At 43.4% G+C, this 26,057-nt stretch overlaps 3 protein-coding genes across 3 annotated transcripts; 1 reads left to right on the top strand and 2 right to left on the bottom strand.

Moving 5' to 3' along the window:
- Positions 1-362: 362 nt before the first annotated feature.
- On the bottom strand, positions 363-7,856 carry LOC125749334 (complement C1s subcomponent-like). The gene is made up of 11 exons (XM_049026479.1): positions 7,705-7,856; positions 7,351-7,552; positions 6,970-7,150; positions 6,759-6,881; positions 5,971-6,164; positions 5,420-5,570; positions 5,216-5,331; positions 4,704-4,797; positions 4,307-4,438; positions 1,774-1,848; positions 363-1,431 (listed from the first exon to the last, which is right to left on the bottom strand). The coding sequence occupies exons 1-11, from the start codon at positions 7,710-7,712 to the stop codon at positions 644-646; spliced, it is 2,064 nt and encodes a 687-aa protein (XP_048882436.1). The 5' UTR covers positions 7,713-7,856; the 3' UTR covers positions 363-643.
- Positions 7,857-8,266: 410 nt separating this feature from the next.
- Positions 8,267-12,512, top strand: LOC125749383 (tumor necrosis factor receptor superfamily member 5). Its single transcript, XM_049026597.1, has 8 exons — positions 8,267-8,564; positions 8,763-8,888; positions 8,971-9,117; positions 9,468-9,561; positions 10,157-10,236; positions 11,093-11,209; positions 11,301-11,417; positions 12,070-12,512. Exons 1-8 carry the CDS (start codon positions 8,486-8,488, stop codon positions 12,246-12,248), a joined length of 939 nt encoding a protein of 312 aa, XP_048882554.1. The 5' UTR covers positions 8,267-8,485; the 3' UTR covers positions 12,249-12,512.
- Positions 12,513-22,862: 10,350 nt separating this feature from the next.
- rbp5 (retinol binding protein 1a, cellular) lies at positions 22,863-25,930 on the bottom strand. The gene is made up of 4 exons (XM_049024708.1): positions 25,094-25,930; positions 24,442-24,626; positions 24,189-24,290; positions 22,863-23,539 (listed from the first exon to the last, which is right to left on the bottom strand). Exons 1-4 carry the CDS (start codon positions 25,164-25,166, stop codon positions 23,486-23,488), a joined length of 414 nt encoding a protein of 137 aa, XP_048880665.1. The 5' UTR covers positions 25,167-25,930; the 3' UTR covers positions 22,863-23,485.
- Between the last annotated feature and the right edge of the window lie 127 nt (positions 25,931-26,057).

Here is a 26,057-nt window from a genome sequence, read left to right as displayed (position 1 = left end):
TGTTTGTGGTGTCTGTGATGACATCCCTTATATGGTGCCTGCTTGCACATGTACGGCATTTTCTGTGAGGCTCACAAACACCTTGTACTGGTTAAGTATGGATGGATGGATGGATGGATGGATGGATGGATGCATTTTATATGGGTGTAAAAGTGCAGCAGACTTGCTCCCCATTTTCACTCCAAAATCTTTCTCATCCCATCTGTGCAGACCGTCATCACACCTTCCACTATTACCAGAATTATAAAAATCATTATTTTTATATTTTTTGGTCACAAGCATCTTACATAGCCTTCATCGGTCAGACTACATTTTTGTGTATGTGTTATCCTATGTGTTAAATAAAAAAATAAAAATAATAATTGTATTTGTATTCTTATTCTTTATTTTTGGCACCGTATATTATTTTATCCCTTTGTGTAACACACTGAATTGCAGACAATGTTCAGCTTCTGACAGACATGGCAGTACAGAGTTATATGCATCAGAAGATGAATGTCCTTAGCATAAACAATATTCAGCTTAACAATAGTCCCAGATTAATCTCTAATTTGGTATCTTAACGTGATTAATTTTTCATCATAATTCACACTGACTCCTCACAGTGGATATGTATGATTTATAGGAATTAATGTTTAGTGAATCACTGGGCTGAAGAGGACTCCTTCTCCATTGTCTCCTTAATCCAGTCCAGGTACTTGTCAACTTTAGTGTAATAGCCCAGGTTTCCGCAATCTTCTCCCCAGGACACAATACCATAGACCTGGTATGGCTTCCTGTCCTTGGAGACAACTGGACCCAATGGCGGAACAACCAGCGGCCCCCCACTGTCCCCTTGGCAACTGTCTTTGCCCCTGTCTCCCGCACAGAACATGTTGTCAGTAAAAACCAGGGGCACTTTCGTATTCTTATGCAGTGGAGTTTGGGAACACTTCCTGCTTGAATAAATTTCTACATTAGCATATAGCAAGTCCGTACTTCGTCTGTTCGTATCATTACTTTTGGTAGCGCCCCAGCCAGAAATGGTGCCCCATTGGCCTTCCATTGCTGCCGCATCAGTCTTCATTGGTAGACAAACGGGGAGCAGACTGGCGCTTAGGGGCGCCCTGGTCTTTAGTTTGATCAGGGCGATGTCATTGTCATAGTTTTCTTCTAGAGGCAGGTACTTCGGGTGAATGTAGTATTTCTCTACATTCAGGTTTATCAGCGTCTTTCTCTGTCTCAAGTCTATACCTCCCCCCAAAATTCGAGGATTTTCCTTCAGTTTGTTGAACACATGGGCAGCCGTGATGGCCCACTTGTCGTTAATGAGAAATGCTCCCGCGCGATGTTGGGTGATGCGTAGCTGCCACGGGATCTGCTCATGTTCTGCCTCTTTGCCCCCTATAATCCTACTAAAGCTTATCAAATCCTTTTCTGTCCTTCCGCACACTGAGCAGGAGAAAACGGTACATTACATTCATTAGCAATAGCAGATTAGCAACATCACTGGAAATGATTGAAGTACTCCTTCACAAACATGGACACTGAAAACATAATAAAAGACTAAAGTCTGTCGATATATTTAAATATAAAGCAAGAACTTTGCAGTTCTGCACACCAAATAAAACACTAGAACTACTAAAACACCTGGATGATGTTGGGCCCTGTAATCCTTCTGACAGTTACTTTATCTGTCTGCAGTGTAGCTTCTCAAATAAATTACGTGATGGACATGCAGAGGTATTAACAGGGCACCGGCATTGTGTACCATGGTGTGGAGGAGCAGTATACCTGGCACACATTTGGGAAAGTCAGTTTGACCAGCCGTGGATCTCCATTCGCCGTGATGATCACAAATATACCTCTCTGAGGGGTTTGGGAAACAGCAATCCTGTTACACGATGATACAGCCATATTCTCCATTATAATACCATGTTCAAATATTCAAAAGGTGAGAAGAAAGGCTTGGAGATGCAGTACAGACAGTCCCCAGGTTTCAAATGAGATCTGTTCCCTAAGCCTGTGTTTAAGTCAAATTTTTAGGGCAGAACAATAATAATACAATGCAAAACCAAAACTGAGGTTATTAAAGCCATTAGGAGCCTAAAGAACAACAAGGCTGCCGGTCCTGATGAGATCGCCTCAGAAATCTTAAAGGAAGGTGGACCAAAGCTCTGGCACCACATCCATCAGCTGCTTCTTATGGTCTGGGAAAGTGAGGAACTCCCTTCAGAGCTACGGAAAGCCCAGATTGTCACCATATTCGAGAAAGGGGACAAAGCTGAGTCCTTGCTCCTTGCTCGCGTCCTTGCCTGCCGCCTGCTTCCACTGTCTGAGGAACTACTTCCGGAATCACAATGTGGTTTCCGCCCATCCAGAAGAACAATAGACATGATCTTCACCGCCGCCAGCCACAACAAAAATGCCGTGAACAAAGGCTGCCTCTGTACATGGCCTTCATAGATCTGATGATGGCCTTTGTCTCTGTTGATGGCATGATAAATACATCCGTATACTAAGGGTTTTGCACGATGGCTTGTCAGCCACAGTGCTCAGCAATGGTGGCTCTAAATCTGAGCCTTTCTCGGTAAAGTCAGGAGTTAAACAGGGCTGCATCATTGCACCCACTCTGTTTGCCATCTTCATTGCAGCCATACTTCACCTTATTGGCCAGGAATTGCCACAGGGAATCCCGATCCTCTATAGAACAGATGGCAGGCTGTTCAACCTTAACAGGCTCAAAGTCAAGACTAAAATCTGAATCACCACTATCATGGAGCTTCAATACGCAGATGATAATGCCATTGTATCACACTCCCCAGAAGGACTCCAGGGCATTCTGAATGCCTTTGTCAAGGCATACAGTGCTCTGTGTCTGGCCTTAAACATCAAGAAGACACAGGTCCTGTTTCAACCGTCGCCCAACCAGCCTTTAATCCAGCCCACCATCAAAATTCACAATACCACCCTGGAAAATGTGGAGCATTTCCTGTACCTTGGCAGCCTGCTCTCCTCCATAGCTGACATAGACCCTGAGGTGAATCATTGCCTGAGCTGTGCAAGTGGAGCCTATGCCAGACTCAGAACAAGAGACCTGAGAGCCCAAACAAAGTCCTGGTCTATAAAGCGGTAGTGGACCACGTACAGCAGACACCTAAGAGCCCTGGAACAATTCGATCAAAGGTCGCTGCGAAAAATATTAAAGATCAACTGGGAGGACAAACACACCAACATCAGCATTCTAGAGGAGGCAAATATTCCCAGTATCACAACCACCATAATGCAGGACCAACTCCAATGGACAGGCCATGTCATCCGCATGTCCAACACCAAGCAGAGATTTTGTACTCCCAGCTAAAAGAAGGTCAGCGAGCCCCCGGAGGGCCAAAGAAACGCTTCAAAGACAACATCAAGGCAAATTTTAAAAAGTTCAACATAACTTGGCTATGGACAGACACTGCTGGAGGAAAGCAGTACACCACGAAACTGAATTCCGCCGTGCTGCAGAAATAAAGCGACAAATCCAAAAGGATCTAAAGAAAAAGGCTCCATCACTACCTACCATCTCTACTTTCCCCTGCCCACACTGCACCAAAATTTGTGGATCGCGGATTGGCCTCTACAGCCTCCTAAAGATCCACAAGTAGAAAACCCTACGGAGAGGACAGTCATACTCGTTCGAGTGACCGCTAATAGTGCATAACCATCTCCAGTGGACACTTTATCCAAAATCACATTTTTATTTAGGGAGAGCCGTGTCAGACGGGCCATAGGCGGCATGGGGGGCTTTCCTGATTCTGGGATTCGAATCAGCAAAAATCCAATCAGTGGGACAGCATCCCAACCTGCTGAGCCACAGTCATCCCCCACTGTAGACATGATTACATGATTAAATGTATGCATGTATGTATGAATGTATATGGCATGTTATATAGAGCAGTTCAAGACAACCAAGGCACTTTACATAACTAATGCAGAACCACTGTGTAGCACCCACCTAGTTGATGGGATGGCAGCCATCCTGCACCAGTACACTCACCACACAGTAGCTAAGGTGGTGAAAGGGCAGGAGACAGTTCACTAATTAGATATAGGGGACAATTAGGAGGCCAGATCTGAAAGGGTCACAGTGGGCAATTTAGCCAGGGCATCGGTGTACCATTCCTACTCTTTCGAAAGATGGCCCAAGGATCTTTCATGACCTCAGAGAGTCAGGAGCTCGGTTTCACATTTTATCCGAAAGACGACACCATTTTTATGCTTGGGATGGATCACCTAGTCTGAGCCGCAGGTAGCATGGCTGCTAACATAGTGACATACTTACCCTCTCCCTCCAGGTTGTAGTATTTCGAGTTGCACTGAAGGTGAATGGCACCCTCGTACTGTGTGGTGGTCATGTTGAGTACGTGGAGAGGCCACCGGTCCTCCTGAATGTCAGGGTCACCGCATTCCACAACTGCAGCGTTCAGTGGACACCAGAGGAAATACATCAATCGGGCAGATGGGGTAACTACATAAATTAATTAAGCCTAATCATACATAGTAAAAATTTCATTGTATTGTGATCTGTATTATTAAATAACATTTGCTGACATATCACTTAAATGCTGATGCGTCTGTAATTGTACTGGTAACTGCATGAGATCATGTCAGTGAGTTTTGTATCCTTTTTTAGCATTGTCACCATGCATATTTATCTTCATTATTATGTCTCACATCACCTTCACAGCTAAAGGCAGGGCTCCAGGTGCCAGTCCTGCCACACCAAGATGTGTAGGTGATATTATCAATGACGTGCGGTACTTCAGCAACTTCCTGTCAGAAAACATTCAATAAATCTTCCCATGTGAATAACAGCTGATTTGAATAGCTTTGTTCTTAGGATCTTGCTTTATTTGACAGAAGTTCTTGCTCCAGTACTGCTTTAAGTTGTACCTGGGAATTGACTGGAAGCTCAGCCTAGCTGCATTTATACCTATTTGGCTCCTTGACAGCATGAATGTTTGTAATGTGCCATTTGCCTCATTTGCCTCATCACTTTGGACAAAAGCATCTGCTAAATAAATGAATATGTAATCTATTCAGGGAGCAGGAAGGATACACTTGATATAGAAATACTCAGATGTCTAGACAAGGCCAATCCTTATTATACTGGCATATGGTATGCTGTGGGCCCATACACTACTGAGATATCCTACATTGAAATGTGATAATCATGAATGTTTCTACTTACTTGGTTATGAAAGAACCCAGTGTTGCATTGCACAGTGACCTTTTGGCTTTTTTGATACCTGGGAAGTTTTGGTGTTACGTGTGAGTTGGGTGTTACTTGAATGGGACAGGTCTTTTCTGGAATCAGCAAAAAGCCGTCATTAGTATTGACCATTTCTTTCCAATAATGTAATCCAATTCCACCAAGGGCACAGATGACTGTCACCTGTGCTTGTATAGACGAGTCTGAAACCAGCATTGCTTCCTGAGCTGTCTGAGTTGAAGACAATCTGGACTTGGTGAGATCCAGTAAGGATGGGCGAAGCAGGAGGGTCTTTACCACAGAATGGGCCAAAGTCTTGATTTGGAGTCTTAATCTGTCCCAATGAAACGCAATATGGTGCAAATAACTTATAAAGAGATTTACAAGGTACATTTCACGTCGGTACGGTGCTGATTGAAACTTCTCTTATAAAATGTCATCAAATATCCTTCATCTCCAGGGTAACCTAAATAAAACACAGACAAAATACAGTCTGCTCTTCATTATCTGGTACCATCTCATCTCCTACACTAAACCCTGATAACCATCTGAGATAATCATGTCATCATAGATGCAAATGTAACAGCTTAAGTAGGGGATACATGTTAAGTTTTTCTTGCAATCGTTGGGAGCAGAGAGCAAGCCTCGCACAGTCGATGAGCACAACTCGACAAATCCGACAGCAGCCTTTACCCCAAAGACAACAGGAAAGCAGCAGAACTATCATCACCCACCAACAAGTAGTCTGTGCAGACTCCGTTCTTCTCTTCCTCCACATCAAACTCCCCGATGAACTCCAGGACCAGCTGGACTCCACCCTCCACCGACAGGGTGTAGGAGCACTGTGCATCTGCTGCGTATGGGCCTGGCCAACCAGGGCTTGACACCATGCCCTGAAGGGACCCTGATCGGTCCTCAGTACACATTGCTTCACCAGAAAGAAATGTGATGCTCAATACACAGCTGGGAGTACAATACACACCTTGTGTATCACTCTGGGACATTACAATCGGAAATGATGCTCACTCTTCACCTTTACCAACACTAACCCCACAGCCAACACAAGGTATCCACACCCTAAAAATATAATAACATATGAGTTTACATGGGGCATTTGTTAGGACCTATAAAAAAACCCTTGTGTCATTCTGTAGCTTCACACTGTGAGACGTTTGGGAATACTTTGCATGCTACATGCAAATATAAGACCCACGTGCTGCATGCATGTACGTATTTGTCAAATCAGTAACTATAATGATTTTGTATTTGTTAATTCTTAAATCGATGAACTCTCTGCTTCCCATGTTCAAACGTTTCTACCAGAATAAAAAGGCAAAAATGCAGCAGAATACTGAGCTGTAGGCAGAAACAAGGGTCTAGCCCTTGCTAAAAATGGTGCATTTTGTTTTTTATTCATGAATCCATGATCAATAGCTGGGCTAATCACTAGATTCTTATTCCAGATTTAAGATAAAAAGATGTAGCAGCAAAACTATGAAGTTTGAATGTCTATTCGTATTACCTGTGCAGGTGCGCGCGTCGGTTTGGAGACGGTAACCAGGGCGACAGAAGCAGCGGTACCCCCCTATATAGTTGCTGCAGAAATGATTGCAGCTGTTGTCTTCATGGGCACATTCATCCACATCTGTATAGACAGAAGTTTAGCATCAACTGACGCTCATCCAAAGAGTCACACCATCATGGCTACACTGCCGTCTCCAGCCGTTGCCCACCTTGCATGGTGTAGAAGGCCCTGAAGCCATTGTGCCTCTCAGAGTTGGAATAGTCAGAGTTGAAGGAGAGAGACAAACAACCTGATGCTGAAGACAGAAGTGAGGGATTGACGGATGACTGGAGCTCCTCATAGGACATGCGGCCACAAAGATTGTAGACAGTTCGATTGTCCACTGAGATCTGAGATGGAGGAAGAGGGGAGAGCAGGATCGGACTGGGGTGCAGAGCAAGGCCTCAACTTCTGATGTCAGAAATGTAAAGCAGTGGCTTTATGATGCTGTTTAAGCCAACAAATGTCATTATATCCTTTAGCATTAATGTACAATTGCTAGACACGTGTAAGAGCATTTACAGGTCGATGCAAATAACCACTGAATGACCTGCAATACATCATTGGCGCAGTCCTCACTGTCCTCCAGGTCGAGGTGTGTGAGTGTGAGTGAGAGGGCGTGGCCAGGAGGAGCACATCTCATCCAGTTTAGAGTAGTGTCTTCTGGGTAACCTCTGGGGTAACCTGGGGACTCCACCCACCCCAACAGGGGCAGAGACCAGGCAGACAGAGGTAGGAAGAGCAGACACAGACTAAGACAAACAGAGCATTACTCGAATTATAAGGTATTAAATTACTTATACAGCACAGAGACATATACTAACTATATAAATACATATACCAACAAATAAGTAAATTGATATCTATGTATATGACACAAATTTAAAGCAAGCAACGGACGTACCTGAGCATGATCAGGACCCACAAATAACGACTCTTTCTCTGACAAGCTGACCACCAGTCCTACTAACCCCTCCCATCCTGTATTTATTCTTTAAACACTGAGCAAGCGTCCAAAATCAATTTGCTTTTGTTTGTTCTTTTTCCTCTCACATGTCTCCAGAGGGGACCAACTGGGTCAGGACAGGGAGGACTGGGGAGGCAGTGCAGCATATCAGTGGCATAGCTGACTCTTGCTGGCACTGAGTGCGGGTTTGCAGCACCAGCTGTACCATGTGTACTTGTACTTTCGCATGAAAAACAAGAATAAGCGTGTCCTGAAGTATTTAGGCCAGCTCCAATCACACACACACACACACACATATACACAGCATGCAGATGTAAGTCACACTAAAAGCCACATAAACGTAACTGCTTTAGTCATAGAGTTCTGTCTTGCTGTACTGATACCAGACAACAGGAAGTCACCCAGAAAAAAAAAGCAGTGCGAAACAGACCAGAGGGGGGAGGTTGGAGGGGAGTTTCCAGTGTACAGGAAGAAGGTGGTGGGAGGGCAGTGGGCGAGACGCATTTGAGTTTTAGAGGAAACACTGTTCATGGTCATGCAGATAGGCAGTGGTGATTGAGGAGATAGCACCAATTTTACAGTGACTCTGGAAATTGCTTTGAGGAACTGACAGCCTGGTAGGGGCTGAAACAGACTGCGAGGCAAAGGGAGACGAAGTGCTCAGTTACGCGGAGGCAACATCAAAAGGAGAGAAGCCGACGGACAGCACGTCTTCAAGATGAGCATCAAGTCTTGTGATCAAGATACATTTCCGTCCACACATAACAGGAGCATATGCTGCGATCTTTGTAAGAAAGGTGAGCATCGTTTGATATTAGTGCCGAATCTGAACGGCTCGCTGGGTCTGTCGGCTCAGCTGAGCTTGGGGCCTTTTGGTTTGGTCTTTAAAGCAAAAATGCAGAGGGAAGATTGAAGAGGGTAGTTGAGCGTAGCCAGACAGCGCGTAACAGCAACACAGTGGTTACCCCGTTCCCTCTGTACCCCTATCTGTGCAGGATCGTTCATGAAGGCCGAATGCAGCCTGGAGCAAAGGACTTCGTGTCAGCCATGTGAGCACGGTCACTACATGGACAAGCTGAACTTCCTGCAAAAATGTCAACCCTGTAAAAACTGTCCTGACAGTAAGTCTGCCCCCCTCCCTCCCCCCCCCCCATGAAGTTTGTAGGCCCCCGCCCTGACAGGTGACCTTCCCGCTTCTTCCAGACAGCTTCCTGGAAAGCAAATCCGAGTGCCGGGCAGACAGAGACAGACAGTGCAAGTGCAAAGAGGGCTTCTACTGCCTGGAGAAGGAGTGTAATCATTGTCACCATGCCACGAAGTGCTCCACTGGAGAGGGGGTCAAGACGAAACGTGAGTCCCATCCTGCCCCTCTGCCGTGGCAGCCCGTACCTGCCAAAGCAGGAGGCTACTGCACAGCTATCATATCACACACCACACGTTCCCAGGTACTCTGACTGTGAGGCACGGATGGACATTACACATATACTTTGGCACCATGATGATGTTTGTTTTACTTTTCAACAAAATATTGCTTTGACTAATGATGTGCTTGTTGACATTTATTTGAAATGAACTCACTTTCCGTGTCCTCTGATTTTGTTTCTCTACGTTTGCCAGAAGCATAATGTTATATGTAATATTTATATTGCTCTTGATTTAAATACAAATTAAAAGATAGTTCCTTTGTCTTCTATTGGCAGATACCTCAGAATCTGACACAGTGTGTGTGCCGTGTGCCAGGGGAACGTACAGCAATGTGACAGACCTATATGCACCTTGCCTGAAACACACTGAGTCAGTTTCTCACTTTCCTTCCACTTTGAGCCAATATCTCTGTGTGTGTGTGTGTGTGTGTGTGTGTGTGTGTGTACACAGAGGTGGATAGTTCAGGTCCACGAAGTAAAAATCCAGACCAAAATGTTTTTTCAACCCACCAATTTAGTATAGAGTCACAGGGTATAAAGTGGTTGGTTGAAGGAAAATGTTGATGGATTTTTTTTCTTTCTGGACCTGAACTATCCCCACCCCCCCCACACACACACACACACACGCACACACACCTGTAATCATATGTTTGTGGGGACCGCTCATTAATTTCTATGGTAAAAATGCTAATTCTTACTATGACAACCATAACTCCTACCCAGCCCTAACCACAACAAAAAAATTACCAAATAAAATACAAGAAGTTTTGCTTTTTTAATTGTTTGCAGCCATGGACTGCAAACATAGAAAATTGAGCTTTCCTTTATGGGGACCAGGCATAAGGTCAAAGAAAGGGGTATTCATCACGTTGTGAGGATACCTGGACCCCACACAGACACACACCATTTAGCAACTCCAAGTCACTATAGCATGTTTTGTATTCTCTTTTCAAAACCCCTTCTAGCTGTGAAAGTCTCGGCGGGAAATTAGTAACTCATGGAACGAATGCTACAGATGCCAAATGTGCTCCCAATCCCAACACAGGTATGGTAAGAAAGCAACACTAACGTTGTTCATACTACAATTTATCGGTACAGTCTGTAGTATGTACTTCAATAACTAGCTCTCTGGAGCTTTGCTGAGAAATTTTATGAATTTCTTTATATACAGAACTCACAGAAAGTCTTGGGACACTTGCTTAATTCAGTCAAAAGATTGCAAATTTATTGGTTTTATAACAAAAATTACTTTATTAAGTTGTTTACAAAAATATATATCACATTACAAACAACCAGTCGTTTAAGTAAAACATTCATGTCAAGTAGTAATACACTGAAACCCAAAATATAGTTCTGAAAGAGCTGTTCCTAGTGTATTGACAAGCAGTCTCAAGGTGTGCTTTTTAATTAGCAACATCTCTACAATAAAATTTAAAAAAATGAAAATGTCAGTGCAAAAGGTATGTACAGATATGTTAATCATTGCTTTTAAATGGACTTTTGTCATGAAACCAATAAATCTGCAACATTTTAACAGAATTAGACAATCGTCCCAGACTCTCTATAAACAAATGTACTTAAACGTACTTAACCGTGGGCAGTGGTGGCTTAATGGTTAGAGAAGCGTACTTGTGATTAAAAGATTGTAGGTGTATATGGCACCACTGAGGTACCCTGAGCAAGGTACCGCCCCCAAGCACTGCTCCCCGGGGGCCGAATTAGTTATGTCACATTGTCACATATGGGTTAAATGCAGCGTGTGCATCAAAAGTGCATTTCGTTTTTGTGTGCTGTGGTGTGTCAACAATGACAATTAATCACTAAACTCTAAATTAAGACCTATAATGAATTTAATGTGTTCTTTCTGGTAAAAGTGTGACTGTCCCTCCTCTGTGTGTCAGGGTGTCTATGGGTGGTACCTGCTAGCCTCTGGGTGGGCTTTGTGGCCACGGTACTGGTGACGATCATCGTGTATGTGTACTGGAGGAGGAGCCGTCGGTGCCGCGCACAGATAACAGGTACAGAAGAGAGGCTGAGAGAGAGCCCCCTCCCCTACCCAGCCACACCAGCTAACCCGGCACAATCTGCTCCTTCCTCCTACCTCCTTAGGCTCCCAGCCCACCGAGAAGCCTGGTCACTTATCACTGATTCTGCATGAAAGCGACCTGCAATTTCCAACGTTATGCTTTGATGACAAATTCAACAATCACCCCCCTCCGTGTGAAGGTATGTAAACTCCTTGTTAGTCAAAGCTGCAACAATTTACTGTTTCAAGGAAGCTCATTCCAGAGAACAACAATAATGCAGATTACATACAATATCTACCTTATACATAGGGGATTTTGCCGGGGGCACAGGGGAAGCCAATGCACACTCTACTTGCCTCATGAAAATATTATTTCAGCTGAATTAAATTATAATACAAAGTTATATTTGAAAATGCACCTTGTATTATTCATATCAATGTATTATAATAAATTATAGCAAATATTTCTGTAGATCAGGCACATGTAGGGGTGGGGGGGGGCTGGCCCATTGGACTTCCCAGGTGCAGAGCGTCCCTTTTGAATCACTGACGATCACACAAGAAAATTTACTGAGGGGACCCCCCACTCGGCTGAGCGCCTACCCCTCTAAAAGGGGCACACCTTGCACCCCCGGGGCAGAGAAACCTAGAGCTGCCTATGACTATATCTACACGCCTCCACAGTGCTGCCAGTTCAAGCACAAGGCCAGACAACTACTAAAGCGTTATTTAAAGACCTACAAGAGCTGCCCATAACTTTCTGTGAGCTGTTATGTACTAGAAGACTTAACTAACGACCTTTGGCGAAGTTCCATCGAGCTCAGTTACACCGTTCATCCTTTTGTCACCCAGTTCAGATTAGTGACTTCATGGGCCCCTCTGAAATTGAGTGTGATGGGGTGACCATGACAGTACTGACGTCGGCTGAGAACGTCAGAAAACTGGATATGGCTGGAGATGGCAGAGGGAACTTCAATCATGTGTCGCTGTGTCACTCGGAGCCTCAGGAAGACGAATGGGCTGAGACATGACCGAACACGCACACGCTGACCATGAGGAACACGTGTGTGCAGCTTTCTGTTTCGTTGTGATGTTTTTTTTTTTACTGTTTTTCACTGTCTTTTAATAAAACGACATTCAGACAATTATCCTTTCAGCCTCACTCACATTAAAGTTCCAACTGCTAGCAACAGCATAGAGACATGTCTGTTGTAGCATTGGTCAGTCATTAAGATGATGACATAAAAATATCCCCATACGGCATTAGGGACCAGAATCAAGAAATCTTCTGATCGCAGGAGGAACCTCTTACACCCTTGAGAAAATACATGTCCGGACATAATGTGCTAAAATACGTACAGGTGTAAATGGATATAATGGGAGAAATGTTACATAATAACCCAGGGTGAATAGGAGTCCCATCTTCTCTGCACCTGAGTAATCAAGGCAGGGATTCAGAACAGAGAAATTCAACACATTTTGGGTTATCCTCCTCAGTTATCAACCGGCATGATTTTGCAGTGAACACAATAAAATTTCTGGCAGAATTTAGTTTAAATTCAATGTTTGCAAAACATTTCGGAAGCTGGTCAGTTATTGTACTTTTTTAAAATTTGAACCCAGAAGATATAAATATTCTACGCAGCCTTATTTTGCAGGGTGTGTAAAACAGCAGGTTGTAGGAAAGAGTAGGAAAATATTTCCGGTTAGGTTGTGCCAAACTGATAGACTGTTATCCAAAAAGACTTGTCAAAAAATCTAAATCTAAAATTAAAATTGTGCTTCAACAAAGTATTAGTTTAGGGCTGTGCACACGGTTTCGATCTTTTTCACTTTTTCCGTGTAGGTTGTAATTTTGCATTGGTAGTGGAAAAAGACATGATTTACCTTTTTTTAACATCACAATAACTTGCCATTTCATCCAGGGTGTGTGGACTGTAAAGTTTCATTACACCATTGTTTTCACAGAGCAGTGTCTTTCAGCCCAGTCCTTGGGGAGTCCTAAATGGTCCACATTTCTGTTCCCTCCCAGCTCCCTGCCAGACAGTCCACATTGTCCATGGATTTGGGGGAGTCTCTGAGGACCGGATTGGGAAACAATGTTCTAGGGCATCAAGAAAACCATTGAAGGTTATTTTTTTTACATATGGAGTCGTCACCTTATGTGAGTTTCTTTCTGAAACTCGACAGGTTTAAGTACCTTTTGACAGATATGTGTCCCTGTTATGCTGCCTGGGGTTCGAGGCCCACATTGGACTGAGTAGTTCTAGGAAAATGGCTCAATTCATGTTCTGAAGAACTTCTGAGTCACACAATCAGCAGCACAATTGCAAAATGTGTGGATGGACTGAGCTGGAAGAGGAATTTCCTAAAAAAACCTAACAACAAAAAATGTCAGCAGGGGTCAAACTTTGGACAGAGTTGGTCTCCAGTAGGAAATGAGGTGCTTCCCTTGCACTGAACATGAGGGTGTCATGGTGACACAATGGTTAGAACTGCTGCCTCAGACCATCTAAGACAGGGTTCAAGTCTCAGCTCCATGCGTGTGGAGTTTGCATGTTCTACCTTTTTTACCTTTATGGGTTAGTTCTGTTTTATAAAAATCCGCGACTGCAAAAACGTTTGTATTTTGTTTGGTTACTTATGGTTAAGGTTGCCATAGTTAGCATTAGCATTTTTCCCATAAAGATGAATGAGTGGTCCCCAAAAAGACATGATTACACAACTGTGCGTGCGTGCATGTATGTATGAGAGAGAGAGAGAGAGAGAGAGAGTGAATCCAATCACATAAGTAAAAATGCCAAGAGTCTTGTATTTTGGTTGGTTACTTATGCTTAAGGTTAGGGCTGGGTAGGGGTTAAGGGTGTTATGACAGGGATTATGGTTTTTCCCATAGAAATGAACTATCCCCATTTAGATAGGTATGCGGGTGTGTATGTGTGCGTGTCTGTGTGTGTGTGTGTGTGTGTGTGTGTGAGAGAGAGAGAGAGAGAGAGAGAGAGAGAGAGAGAGAGAGAAAGTGTGTGGTATTCCCTGCCTTGCGCCCATAGCTTCCTGGATAGTTTCTACAACCCTGTATAGTACAAGTGGGTATAGAAAATAGATGGTTCTACCACATACTTCCTCTTTGATCAATAATTAAAAATAGAACTCTTGCTGGTATTGAGCAGACTACGCAAAGTATAGCCTGTTTTCCCTGGAGAAACGTGCATGTTGACGTCATGGCAGCACTGTACTAAAACCATGAAACATGATGCAGGCATCAGTGATGTGCTGTGGCCGGAAATTCATCACGGCAACATTCAGAGAGAGCTTAAAGGGAAGTGTAACATTGGCCTCCGTATTTCCGAAAGTGAAGGTACACACAACCTGAATATACCTCAGAAGAAGTGAAAATGTGGTTTGTGTCATACCTGTAAATGCGTTTGAGTTAATGTGAAATTCTCATTTTGAGTGCATGATTACTACTCAAATTTTCATTGACATAATTCCCACAAGCCACCATGGGCAAAAAGGTCATTTCACTGTTGGGGGGGGCAAATTAACTGAAAAAAATTCTCAAGAGCATTTCCTGAGGGATAACACAAAAATACCACCAGAGGTACTGCACTATTTATATGAAATGTATATAGAGGAAAACCTTTTACTATTATATACTACATAATTACTTGGTAAATAACTTAAGGTTAGCACAGTTCAAATGTTTTAATGCATTATAAAGTAATTATATTCATTCTATCCTTATTCAGATTTTATGAAATTGCCTATTATATTACTGGGCACTATTTGTTACTTACTTGCCATTTTGATGCACTGAAAAATGAATGAATATCTGTTTTTACTTTTTTTGCGTTTTAGGTCGGATGACAAAACACACACACAGTATGCAGGTTATGTACAGTAGGAGAGAAGTGACAACCATTAATTAGCTAAAGATTCACCCACAAGGTAACAGAGAGAACAAGATGCAGTCTGGTCATAAATGTAACTGTGTGTTATTCTACTGGGTGGTAGATGTAAAGAAACATGTTTGTCACATGCGTTGTTTTAATTGAACATTTACTAAGTAGCATGGGAGTTGTTAGGTTCGATCATTCTGGACCTGAGTATTTTAAGCCATGCCCCGACATTTTTAGCCCCCATGCCAATCTTCCTTCAAAATCAAAAAAGTCAAGCCCCACGTAAAATTGACATAGCCCCTGAAATTTTCCCCTGAATAGCTAGAAACTCCCCTGTTAAGTATTTACTTATACCAGGTCAGCCACCACTGAGTCACGGTCCCTCGTACTGGGATAATGTGTGTGGTAGTGGGATTGGGGAGTGGACCAAACCATTGTGAAGGAGACGGGGAACATAATCTTGAGAAACTTAAAAATGCATTGGTCTGCATTTATATTTTGCCCAGACGCTTTCAATATATATTATTTAAAATGTCATAGTTAGGTTTACAATGATATATGGGGAGGACAGTCCTCATGAAGGAGGACCTGACCTCCCGCCCCCGGAATTTACACCTATGCATGCCCCTCTGTATCTCTCGCCCTACTGTGAAAACCAAGTAATAGAGAAGAAAAACAAAATTGTAGACTCATCGATATATGTGGACTGGGTACATTTTCCCTCACCCTAATATAATTAATTGCTTTACAACAACAACAACAACAACAAATTTATTTTTGAATGAATATCTGTTTTACTTTTTTTGCGTTTTAGGTCGGATGACATTAACAACCCCCAGGAAATAAAGACCCTAAAACTAATTTATTTCAATGATAAATCAAGACCTATAATGAAAACAGAGGGACAACAATAAAATATTAACCGCTCATAGATCCCCATCTAGTGGACAGACAGAGAATTACACGTCAAGATAAAACTGAGTCGCACAATTTAATGAACGAAGCAGAAGCAGGGGGGCGGCATGGTGGTGCAGTGGTTAGCACTGTTGCTTCACGCCTGTGGGACCTGGGTTCGAGTCTCTGCCTGGGTTATATGTGTGCTGAGTTTGCATGTTCTCCCCTTGTCCTTGTGGGGTTTCCTCAGGGAGCCCCCCACAGTCCAAACTAGACTTAATTGGAGTTACTAGATTGCGTGTGAGTGGGATGGAGGAGGTCTTCGAAGTATTCCCCCCACTGACCCAAAAGATCCGGAGTTGAGGTCAGCAGCGCACCATCCCCAGTATAAACAGTGTTGATGCTGCACCGCTTTCCCACCCTGAGACGCCGGATGGTGGACCCGAATCTCCTCAAAGCCATCCTGAAGTCGTTTTCCGTGCCTACCAGCAGGTTCAGGGATTGCTGCCGCGACAGGCACCGACCTCCTTACAGCCACAGCTCGGGTCAGCCGCCTCCACAATGGAGGCACGGAACAAGCCCGATTCGGTGGGGGCTTCCTCCCCCACCAGCCGAGCCAACCCACCACCAGGTGGTGATCAGTTGACAGCTCCGCCCCTCCCTTCACCCAAGTGTCCAAGACATGCAGCCACAAGTCTGATGACACAATTTCGAAGTCGATCATCGAACTGCAGCCTAGGGTGTCCTGGTGCCAAGTGCACGTATGGACACCCTTATGCCTGAACATGGCGTTCATTATGGACAATCCGTGATGAGCACAGAAGTCCAAAAACAAAACACAATTCAGGTTCAGATTGGGGGGGGCGTTCCTCCCAATCACGCCCCTCCAGGTCTCACTGTCATTGCCCACGTGAGCATTGAAGTCCACCAGTAAAACAAGAGAGTCCCCAGGAGGAACGCTCTCCAACACCCCTTCCAAGGACTCCAGAAAGGGTGGGTATTCTAACCTGCCATTCAGTCCATAAACGCAAACAACAGTCAGAACTCATCCCCCCCACCTGAAGGCGAAGGGAGGCTACCCTCTCGTCCACTGCGGTAAACCCCAATGTACAGGCGCCCAGCCAGGTGGCAATAAGTAAGTCCACTCCTATTCGGCACCTCTCCACACGAGCAACTCCAGAATGGAAGAGTGTGTAACCCCCCTGGAGGAGACTGGTTCCAGAGCCCAAGCCATGCGTTGCAGTGAGCCCGACTATGTCTAGCCGGAACTTCACAACTTCATGCACCAGCTCAGGCTCCTTCCCCATCAGAGAGGTGATATTCCATGTCCCTAGAGCTACAGTAGCTTCTGCAGCTGAGGATCGGACCGCCAAGGTCCCTGCCTTCGGCCACTGCCCAACTCACATCGCACCCGACCCCTATGGCCCCTCCAATAGGTGGTGAGCCCATTGGAGGGGGGACCCACGTGCCTTCTTCGGGCTGTACCCAACCAGGCCCCATGGGTGCAGGCCTGGCCACCAGGCACTCGCCATCGAGCCCCACCCCCAGGCCTGACTCCAGGGGGGGGCCCGGTGACCCATGTCCGGGCAAAGGAAATCGTGGATCCATCATTTTTTCGCAAATCAATTTTGCATAATCAGAATATTTATTGAACAAGAACAGAAAGCTGTCATTTAGTGAAATAAAAAATATAGACATAAAATGTAAACTGGACACAATTATTGGTATCCTTCACTAATATTTGATTGCAGAACCTTTGGCAACAATGATAGCTTCTAAACATTTCTTGCATTCATCATAGCTTCTTGCATCCATCTGCTAATAGTTTCTGCCTCACTTCCATTGCTATGCATTCAAACTCTTTTAAGTTTGCTGGAGTCCTTATTGCAATGGCAGATTTCAGCTCTCTGCAGAGGTTTTCAGTGGGACTTAGGTCAGGACTAACTGCTCACCAGTTTAAAACAGTCCATCTGTTGGCGGTGCTCTTTTGGTCGTTGTCGTGCTGAAAGACCCGTTTGCCTCGAACCTAGTTTCTGGAAACTGTATAACATATTTTACTCTAAAACGTCATTGTAACTTTCTGATTTCATCATTCTTTTGGTATATTCAATGCCTTCAAATTTCAGAGGCATCAAAGCAGCCACACAACATGATTATTTTTTTTATTATACTATGCTGTAGGTAAGATGTTCTTTTCCTTATGAGCTTCATTCCTTTGCCTATAAAGAAACTGCTGCACTACATTCCCAAAGAGCTCTACTTTAGTTTCATCTATCCAAAGAAAATTATTCCAGAATGATTGTGGCTTCCATGTGCCAGTTTTGGTAAGCGATGATTGGTCAGTTGAGACCCTAGCCTTCGACTACCCCCTAGATCTACATTGCACGTGACCCCCACAGCTCCCCCTGTAGGTGGTGGGCCCACAGGCCATTTAGTAGAGAAGTTTAAGTACAGTATCTCAAGGTCTTGTTCACAAAAGAGGGGAGAAGGGAGCTGGAGATCTACATGCAGATCGGTGCAGCTGTACCATTCTGTCATGGTGAAGAGAGAGCTGAGCAGGAAGGCAAAGCTTTCGATTTACCAGTCGATATACATTCCTACTCTCACCTATGGTCATGAGCTCTGGGTAGTAACCGAAAGAGTGAGGTCGCAGATACAAGCATCAGAAATGAGTTTCCTCTGTAGGGTGTCTTGGCACAGCCTTAGAGTGAGGGTGAGGAGCTCGGACATTCGGGAGGAGCTCAAAGTAGAGCCGCTGCTCCGCATCAAAAGGCGCCAGTTGAGATGGTTTGGGCATCTATCTAGGATACCTCCTGGAGGGCTCCCTGGAGAGGTGTTTCGGGCATGTCCAACCGGGAGGAGGCCCTGGGGCAGACCCAGGACACGCTGGAGAGATTATATCTTTTGGCTGGCCTGGGAACACTTTAATATTTCCCCAGAGGAGCTGGAGGAGGTGGCTGGCGAGAGGGAGGTCTCGGCATCTCTGCTTAGACTGCTGCCCCCACAACCCGACCCTGGATGAGCAGCAGAGAATGGATGGATGGATGGAGATTGTGGCTTATCTAGGAAGGTTTTTGCAAACCTAAGTCTTGCCTTTTTCTGCCATTCTTTCAATAGTGGTGTCCTCCTTGGCCTTCGCCCATAGAGTTCTGCTTAATTTAGTGTGTGGCGTATTGTACGGTCAGAAATCATCATTCCAGTTGCTCCAGGTCAGCCTGAAGCTCTTAAGACGTCTTCCGTGGTGTTTTTTTCACAATTTGCACCAACCTTTGCAGACTTCTCTCATTTAATTTCTTCTTATCACCACCTCCTGAAAGCATCTTAACACTTTTATGACTGTAAAACATCTTGATATGGAATGTTGAAAAATGGATTTCAAGTTCTTTGATGACTGCCTTGTAACCTTTCGAAATGTTATGCTTTTTGAAAATAGCAGTTCCGATGTTCTCAGACAGCTCTCTTGTTGTCGCCATTGTGAAGAAACTGGAAGCAATCAGCCCCTTTTTTGCAGTAAAACTTAATTTATTGCTTAATTCAGGTCATGTGCACAGGTGAGTCTTATTTGTTTCCTAGTTTGAGAAAATAATTTAAAATCATAAAAAGGTGTTAGGTTGAAGAAACTGTTATTAATCATTTTGTTATCATTCCTGTATGATTAGCTATGAGTGTAAATATGTATATACATTATTTTGTCTTCTTCTAACCTCATACTCTAGATTATATTAATAATAGTATTTAGCTTGCACGTACCCTGAGTATGTGCTCAACAGCTGTACACTTAGGTAAAAACTTTTCTTGTTCTCACCTCCCTATTCTGCATGACTCTTGCGCCTCCCACTGACTATAAATAAAGGAGCCAAGGGGAACCACCCTTTGTAACACATTCTGCTGTAGTTTGCATTGCAGAGAGTGTGGGTACCCTTGCAAGTAAAACTATAAAGTGTGTGTGTCTCATAAAAGGTGGAGTTGGGGTGGAAACGCCGGGCGCTTTCCCCAACAAAAGGGCAATAATTTTGTGTACATTTTATGTCTATATTTTTATTTCACTATAGGAAACCTGTTTCAAGGGACCCGTTTCAAACAGCTAGATTACTCGTTTACCTGGATAACTCATCGGATTTAATTTCCCCCAATTTAAATGGCCTTCATTTTTGTTCACTTACCTTTAGCCCAGACTACCTTAAATCCGATAACTTGTCTGCTTATGCAAGAAATCATGCTTAATGAAATGGGCCCCAGTTCTAGCCTCGTCAGCTACTGTTAGCAATATCAGTGAGTAACACCACATTATGTGGTATTTTGCGTAGCAACAGAACCACAGATAGTGGTTTGGTGGTTGGACAGTACTGGGTGCATGACCGATTTAATGAGCCACAAATAAGATGTAAGTGCTAATAAACAGTATAAACTACAGCTTTAACCTTTGTTGATTTAGGGCACGGCCATCTTGAATTCTGAGCCCGGGGTTGAGTTGATTCCTCCAAGTTCACAAGTCAGAAGTTGAAGAATAGATGGAAGTTGAAATTTCTAGCTAGGAATTCATACTTTACAAGTTACAATCTCAAATGGAATGCAGCATAGGACTGAGCAGTGAACCAAACCACTGTGAGGGGGAGGGGGACAAGAACCTTAAAACTGCTTTGTTCTGCATTTTTAATTTGCACAAATGCTTTCAGTACATATTATTTCAAATGACATAAGTTCGGTTTTCAATGATATACATTCATGTGAAAAACAAAGAATCTTTCAGTTCTATGATGTTACGTATCAGGACATGATAAAAAACATCCTCTGGTCCTTTTCAGGTTCTAAACATATTTTAATCTAACCTCAGGTGTAAAACAACACTCAACATGTTCCACTGTGTCATTATTTATTTAACAAAAATGAGGCCAAAATGGAGGAGCCATATGTGGAAAAACAAAGAACAACCCATGATTCAACAGCTTGTAGAACCACCTTTAGCAGCAGTAACTTGAAGTGATCATTTTCTGTATAACTATCAGTCTCTCACATCATTGTGGAGGAATTTTGACCCTCTCTTCTTTACAATGTTACTTCAGTTCATTGGTTTGTGGACATTCATTTATACTCAGCTCTCTTAAGGTCCTGCCACAGCATTTCAACCAGGTTGAGGTCTGGACTTTGACTGGGCTATTGCAACACCTTGATTCTTTTCCGTTTCAGCCATTCTGTTTTGCTGGTGTGCTTGGGATTACTGTCCTGTTGCATGACCCAGTTTAGGCCAAGCTTTAGCTGTCAGACAGATGGCCTCACATTTGACTCTATAATACTTTGGTATACAGAGGAGTTCATAATCGACTCAATGACTGCAAGGTGCCCAGGTGTAGGGAATCCACTTGCAGAGTCTCCGCAGTTTCAGCAAAATGGTGGTTTATTGAACAGTACAAATAATATAATGTAATACAGTGTAGAGAGACACACCGGGTACTGAAAGGCAGCTCAGATACAAATTGAAGACAGTTCTTCACCCCCCTTTATACCCCAAAAAGCCCTCCCCACCAAGGTGTTGTGTGTAGGTGTTGAGTGAATTTACATATAAAGAGTGACCCCCTGGAGTGTGAGGGTCCTGAGACAGGGACGGGACAGGACAGGGTGGGGACTTTTATGATCATTGTAATGAAATTCTTATCACCTTATCTTATCCTTATCACCCTAGTGGTGCCAACTGGAACCCCCATTCTCTCCCTGGCTTCCCCCATGATCATAAATTCCTAACATTGTCTGCATTCAAATGATCAACCAAGAACCTTGGGGCATTTTTACTACTTTTCCTTACACCAGGTCCTGTGGCTGCAAAACAAGCCCAAATCATCACCCCTCCACCACTGTGCTTGACAGTTAGTATGAGGTGTTTGTGCTGATATGCCGTGTTTGGTTTTGGATAGACGCATAATCAATCAGTTAATCAAGTGCATTTGATTATGCTGCTTAATTCCTATGGAAGCAGTAAGGGTGTACTTAATTTTTCACACACTCCTCCTGCATTTTGGCTTAATTTGTGTTAAATAAATAATGACACCATGTGATACGTCGTGTGTTATTGTAAGTTGCATTTACCTAATTTTAAAACCTCCTAAGAACCAAATGACTTTTTATGACAGGGGTAGGGAACCTGATCCATGGAGAGCCGGTGTGGGTTTTTGGGATGGCCTCTCAGTCAGCCAATAATAAAGCAGCGATTCTCAACTCCAGTCCTTGGAACCCACTGTTATTGGCTGATTGAGAGGCCATCCCAAAAACGCGCACACACACCGGCTCTCCATGGATCAGGTTCCCTACCCCTGTTTTATGATGTCCTGATACGTAAAACTACAGAATTGAGAGAGGGTGTACATTCTTTTTCAACCTGACTGCACCACCCCCCACCCCCCCGCACCCCCCCCCCCCCGTGGAATTTACACCTAAGCATGTCCCTCTGTATCTCTCGCCCTTCTGTGAAAACCAACTCCCAGAGAAGACAATCAAAATGGCAGACTCACAGATACGTGTGGACTGGGGACATTTTCCTTCATCATAATATAAATTAATTGTGTTACATTACCATCCCCATGATATAAAGACTCTAAAAAAATTTATTTCAAAGATAAATCAAGACCTATAATGAAAACAGAGGGACAACAATAAAATATTACAATTATTATATATAATATAATATATATATATAATATTATATTATATAATATATAACTGCTCATAGATCCCCATCTAGTGGACAGACATAGAATTATGTGTCACAATGAAACTCGAGTCTCGCAATTTAATAAAAGCAGAACCAGAGGCAAAGAAATTAAGTAAATCGGACGTTAAGTAAGATATGGTCAAAAAAAGTCCAGGAAATACTTCTGCTTTTATTTATATGTATATATATTTACCTTTTCAGAAAAGTTTATGAATAGCATTAGCATTAATACAAAAAAACACTGTGATGCCTATGCAAAACACTATGAAATATTAGGTGATCGGTGATTCCCAACTCAGTAGGGAGGATGCAAAAACATGGACAGTCTGGAGGTCCCCAAAGACCGGATTGGGAAAAACTGTGTGTGTACAGTAAAGGAATACAGCAGGACCAATGTGAAATTTAATTACAGAAACATTAAACATTAGGTACAATAATGTGATCCAGTTTAACATATCAGCTAAACCATTAACATAAGATATGACTAGATTTTTAATGAAGCTCGCAAATAAGTATGAGGCTGTCAATGTTATGTAGGACGTTTTTCTAGCAGGATGAAATGCCAAAAGTACTCAGCTAAATGCCACCTTCTTCAAATGAAATATCCCAAATGGCCTATAAAGACTAATGTATTAAAGTATGGAAATCAGGCCATTTAACTGCTAGCAATCTGAAGAGCCTTAATAGGCTCTGAATGTTATACATGGCTCATGGCAGCGTACAGCATCAGTCTTACTGCCTGTCCCCAAGTCCCTCCCTGTGACAGCACCCCCTACTGCACCTTCCTGAACACCTGCTTGGCAACCACATCTTGGACCCTCATCTCCTGGGGAAGAGAAGGAAGAAATGTGTAAAGTGGAAGACAAACAGCCAATAAGCAGTCATTGACAAAGTGAGCCTGAAAAGTCTCTCTCTCCCCCCTCCTGATCTATCACCCCCTTCCCCCATGTCCTTAATCTGACCCCTCCAAATCTGCATTCCTTTAAAGTCTCCAATCTAACTCCCATGCATCCATTCTAACCACTGACTCCACACCATCCCAGACTCACTCACTCTCCCCATCTCTCTCTCTCTCTCTCTCTCTCTCACTCAAACAAAATGGAGCAGCTGTTTGGTCTACAGACTAAAGCCTAAAGAGAACCACTACTGGAGAATTTCGATTTGCTTTTCAGAATAAATAACACATTTCCTCAAAAAAATTAAGTAAAACAGACCATTGTTTACCATGACTGAATTTAGTCAGTTAAGTGCAAATGTTTTGCTGTGTAGTGTATCATCCACAGTACAAACTCAAAAGGTAATATTTGACGCAAACCAGGTTACATGGTGTCTGTCTGCTGAATAAGAATATATGCAGTAGAGTGAGAAGCTTTAACTTAGCTTAGCATTAGATCAGCTCTAAGCCTTTTTCTGAGCTATCTGATGCCCTCCTGCCTTTTTCTGCTTCCTCTTCCCTCTCCACACCCATATCTCACCAGGTGCAGCAGATCCCCTTCCAGCCAGTGAGTCCATCCCCTGTTCTCCTTCTCTCCCTTCTGCACACACACCAGTTTGTTCCCTTCCCAGTCCACTGTGGTCTGCACAGGTACAACAGGAAGGGTGGGTCAGACCAAACAACCAACCAACCACGCTCACGGACAACTAGGAGGAGCCACCTTGATCTTTTTTTTTTTTTTTTGGTCCAGGTTCAGCCTCCACACCTTCTTGGTAGAGGCACTTCTCACACACCTGACACATCCGTCCATCCACAGGGCCGAGGTCCTCCGAAAACTCCTGTCCGAGGGTGAAGTCCATATTGAAGTTGCGAAAGGTGGTGAGAGTACGGATGATCATGTGACCAGTATCAGGGTCATGGATAATCTCTTTGTTGGGCTTCAGTAGGCAAACTATCTTTCGCAAAGCAATATTGATATCTAAAGGAGAAAGAGCATTAATACCAGGAAATACACCAAGGCACCCATGTCTGATAAAAAGCTGCAAAATAATACATTGCTACAATTAAACTGTCTTGGATATGCTGCAGACATTATATAATTGTCCCAGAGGTGAGACCAGAAAAACTATAATCTGTGCTGGGATGTGCCAGCACCCCCCTTCACTCGTCCACTAGGTTTCCTGGATCATTTGGGGTTTCCACCCCATTTACAGCCCTTCAATACCGGCCAAATAACCCAACTCAATAATGGCAAACAATGGGAGAGACACAAAGAGAGATATAATAGACACACTCTGCGGGATGTTCATGTACAAGAAATATGAGACAAATCAGTGGAAATATAAATTTATTACATAACATCTTTGCTGCAGATCCAAGGTCGTTTTTGTTTTTTGCAATAACAGAATTGCAATACATTAAAGCAAGAAGAAAAGAAAAAATTACCTAGTGCTTGTAGGTAAGCATCCATATTCTCCTGAGAGACCATCTTGTAGAAGCCTGTTAGATTTGTTGTCATCCTTCGCTTCAAAGTATTTCTTCTCTTGATTTCAAAGACTTTTCGCTCTTTCTTGCTGAAAGATGAACCTGCCGAACTTGTTCCGATTGCTTTTTTTTTTTTTTTATCTCTTCTATCGTTATCTTTGTTCCCTTGTGACTTTATATGCACCGCCGGCTAGTTTAATGCTTAGCCCGCTTAAAGTTCAGCTTTTAAAGAGAATTAAGTGCGGCTTTTCACAGTGTATCGGGGAAGCGAAAGACGCAAACTTACAGCAAGCTGTTTTTCCTCTCCACCAGCGGCCTCCACTTAATTTTCCGACACAAAGTGTCGTTTTCCAAGCTCTTCCTTTATGAAGTGCAGAAATGTAACTCCACCCCAACCTCCCACTGTTCACACAACCTCGCGGCAGAATTAACCCTTGAGGCAATTTTTCTTTCTTTGCGCTTTGGTGCTTTTTTTGGCGCGGGGGTGCACCATTAATTAGTTGCCCCCTTTCTGCGCTCTGTTTGCATTGTTTCATGAAAATAGACTTAGTTCTTTTCCATGTAGAGGAGGAGAAGTTTATTTATTGGTTTATTTACCCACCTCTCTCTTATTTTGTATTTTATCTTTGAAGGAGGTGGGATACTGCACACGGCAGATCCGGTTGAAGTCGTCTAAGAAGCCAATGAACAAAAATATTTATTTTGTGTAAGCCACGTATGAGACGTATGTGGGGGAATCAGTGTCAATGAATGTAAAAAAAAACAGCGCTGATGCATATAAGGGACTGAATTATAACTGTTTCAGTGCTGTCAACGGCCCGTTTTGCTTTTCTCATTTCATTTAGCCCGAGGTTTGTCGCTGTTGACTTGTGTTAGCAAACAGCATTAATCAGTTGTCGTAAATGCCTCATTAGTTACATGCTCC

The sequence above is a fragment of the Brienomyrus brachyistius genome, chromosome 9 (assembly GCF_023856365.1).
Source record: "Brienomyrus brachyistius isolate T26 chromosome 9, BBRACH_0.4, whole genome shotgun sequence".
In the NCBI taxonomy this organism is placed as follows: Eukaryota; Metazoa; Chordata; class Actinopteri; order Osteoglossiformes; family Mormyridae; genus Brienomyrus; species Brienomyrus brachyistius.
This window is presented reverse-complemented; position numbering and strand designations above follow the sequence as displayed.